Genomic DNA, 3209 nt, shown 5'->3' with positions numbered 1-3209 from the left:
TGCTCGTTGACTGTGCGGCCGTCGACTTCATCAGCGTACTCGAAGCTGTTGACGACATTCCACTTGATACACAATGCCGGTTTTGCCAAAAGTCGCTTCTTCAGCTGCTTTCGTGAGTAAAACGGGTCGGGTCGTTCAGCATCCAAGCAGTGTCGACTCTTCCTTGGACGTCCACTGCTTCGTCGCACTGGGATCTGAGCGTTCGCCTTGTTGATGTCATAGTCGCCTTGAGGCACTGATGCTGCGCGAGTGCATGTGAGCAGTACCAGCCAGACTGGTAATATCCCTTGCACTGACAGCGGTACTTTTGCGCTAGTAGCTTAATCTAAGTGGAACATTAGAAATCAGCCGATACATCGTCACTTACCTCTTGTTCGGTCCGGAGTGGACTCTCATTGCAGGGCTCAATATCGATCGACTCGTTGATTTCGACGAAGTACATCGACAAGTACTTGATCTTGATATTCACCGCCTTCTCGTCGTGAGGAATGTGACCTTGGAGGGACTTCATGTACGTCTTGGTTCGTGACGTCGTAACGGTCAGGGCGTCGGCGTTGCCAAAACAAACGTTGTACTCGCTTGAGTTGAATACGATGCCGCGCAGTCTTCGTCCATCTGCTCTTGGGTGCCATACTGGTTGGTAGTTGGTGTTGTCTTCAAGCAGCTGAGCTGCAACAAGTACTACTTCTCCAGGTATGGGGTGTAAGGCGGCGTGAACATGGCTCTGGGTAAATTCATGCGCCAGTGCTTCAGACGTTAGGAGTGCTACACATTCATGCATGCAACTTAGTAAGCCTTTGTGTGACACCATTCTGGACATACCTGGAACAGTTGAACTGAGGAAAGTTGACGTAACAGCCATCTTTTGCCTTCCAGCGCATTTCTTGATCCGCCTGTTGTGACTTTCGATGTGGTTTTGATTGGGTACGACACCACCAACTTGTGAGGCACATATGAACCACTTGGACCAGTCCTTGTGCAAGTACGAAGCCCTGAACCAGTTGGCGTAAGTCGCTTCGCCCATGTCACTCCACGCACGAAGCAAAACTCCGGATACAATAGCATGCTGGCGGGCTGAGCGGCACTCATGCATCCAACGCAAATGATGTGTGATAACTTCGTCAAAGAACGCAGGTTGGGAAAGTTTCGCCTTGTTCTCTTCAGCGAGCCGCACGAGATGTGGCCAACAAGTGAGCACCGAGACTTGGGGCCAGACAAAGCGGTAAGCATTGAGGATTGCACCACAACGGTCGATGCTTCCAAATCGAAGTTGAAGGTCACGGCCAAAGAACACGCGGGCGTACTTCTTCACAGCCTCGAACATCTTCACGTAGCTCACTTCACTTTCCGATCGAACAAACATGTACGCCCAAGGACGAAACGAATGCGCCGCAGTTTGTCTCTCCACGTGCGTTGTCCTTCCACCAAATCCCACTAAAGTCCAACGGCCGTGATGGAGCTTGTACGTCCCATCTGCGGAGGATGCAACATCGGTCCCTTGTCCGTCCATTGACGCAACAACATTGTAAAAGACCCGCCTTGACGTCACGATGAGACCCAGGGACATTTGGTCCAAGCCAGCTGCGTCTTTGAAGCTGTGCTCGAAGATGTCCAGGACAAGTGTCTTGTTCTGGTCTTCGACCGAAATGCTATCCACGTAGCATGACCGCTCGCTTCGTACCAGCCTTGGCTTGAAAAATTCTTCCTTTGTTTGGCACAAGCGGCTTGACGACCAACTTCGAATACCAGCAAAGGTAGATACAGACTTCGTCCCCGCATTGCTTCGCATGACAGTGACCCGCCGGCTTCGAATCTGGCCCCAAGTCGGCAGTCTTGGAGTACGCCAATGTCAGTGAGGTGAGGACAGCTAACGGCCCAGAACCGCCAAGGAGTAAGTTGTCAATTTCAGGCAAGAAACGAGGGTGGATCTTGGTTCTCGATGAAGTCACTGGGGCATCCAAGTTGTGGTGGCCTTTGACTTCAACAGACACGGTAGTGCCGTGAGGGGCTAAGCGGACGCGAACAGGACACTCAGTATGGCTTGTGCAACGATACATCGGCTTTGGACCATGTGGGCTTGTACTGCTGCTGAGGTAAGTGTACTTGAAGTCGTCAAAACTTTGCATCTCCACGTGGGCATCACCAATGCTCCGGCACTTCACAGACGACCCTTCCGCACTCGATCCAGACGAGTCGACTGCAAAGTCCCTGTCTTCTTCACACACCCCACCTTCAAAGTCGCCAACATGTCCGCGGTCGGAATCGCTGTCGTCGCCACGCTCACTGTTGACATCACATTCAGCCCTATCACGCTTGTTGCCGTCGCCGCCACGATTGCTCCTCCGGCCCCAGGTGTCGTCTTGAAACGTCTTGAAGCGATGGCGGTCCGAATCGTCGTCAGGGTCACGGTTTTCAATATTGCTGTCGAAGTCACATTCGCCCACGCCGCGCTCGTTGCCGTCGTCTATATCGCGGAGATCGAAGAGGTCACGGCCACGGTTGCTTGTACTTTCACGGGCAAGGTCTTGACAACGAAGGCAGTCGACATCGCCATCCTTGCTCTCGTCGTCAGGTTCGTGGTGGTAACGTTCGGCCTCGGTACGCTCGTAGTCCCCGTCGTGTTCACGGGGATGGACAGTGGGTCCACAGCCTTCGCGAGAGCGGCCAGTCCCGTTTTCTTGACTGTCACAGTCAGTGCCTTGAGACGGTGGGTGCTGATGTTGCACAGATGCAGCGCAGGCAAAGTCGTCGAGGTACGCAGCTCCGTCCATAGTTCTCCTAGAAACAGCTTGAAACGAAAATAAGGTGGTTAATCTTTGAAACCGTATGGCCAATACTTTGCGACCAATGGCAAAGTATGTGGTTAGGGGAGCGAGCATATCTAATGCATGATTAACATTAAATTTAATTGGTAGTTATATACTATTATTTGAGCGTCGTACCTTTCACTTGCCGATATGTTCCATTCACGTGCGTTTGGGCGATATAGAAATATGAAATGAGATACTTTTTGTTTGGTACATTTCACTGTCAGTGAATCTAACCATACATAAATATGAATTATTTACCTATGTTTAAGTAATGACCTCATAATCCGTGTATTATATTTATATACGTATTAAAATACTAAAAAAGAGAATATGCATATACTGTATGTGCTAAATCCAAGTATATATATTTTAGAATAATTTATAGGTATGAAATGATTT

At 50.1% G+C, this 3209-nt stretch overlaps 1 protein-coding gene across 1 annotated transcript in view; it reads right to left on the bottom strand.

Annotated features, from left to right (window-relative positions):
* The window catches only part of H257_06693 (hypothetical protein), a gene marked incomplete at both ends in the record, with an annotated part of 3659 nt that extends 888 nt beyond the window's left edge, over nt 1–2771 (bottom strand). The window contains 5 exons of the mRNA XM_009832004.1: nt 124–325; nt 368–765; nt 823–893; nt 960–1649; nt 1747–2771. Coding sequence (XP_009830306.1) covers nt 124–325; nt 368–765; nt 823–893; nt 960–1649; nt 1747–2771 — 2386 coding nt within the window. The remainder of the gene's footprint in view (nt 1–123; nt 326–367; nt 766–822; nt 894–959; nt 1650–1746) is intronic.
* Nucleotides 2772–3209: the final 438 nt, after the last annotated feature.

Source organism: Aphanomyces astaci, assembly GCF_000520075.1.
Source record: "Aphanomyces astaci strain APO3 unplaced genomic scaffold supercont1.13, whole genome shotgun sequence".
Lineage (NCBI taxonomy): Eukaryota > Oomycota > Saprolegniomycetes > Saprolegniales > Verrucalvaceae > Aphanomyces > Aphanomyces astaci.
The sequence above is the reverse complement of the archived record's forward strand: the minus strand, read 5'-3'. Positions and strand labels throughout refer to the sequence as shown.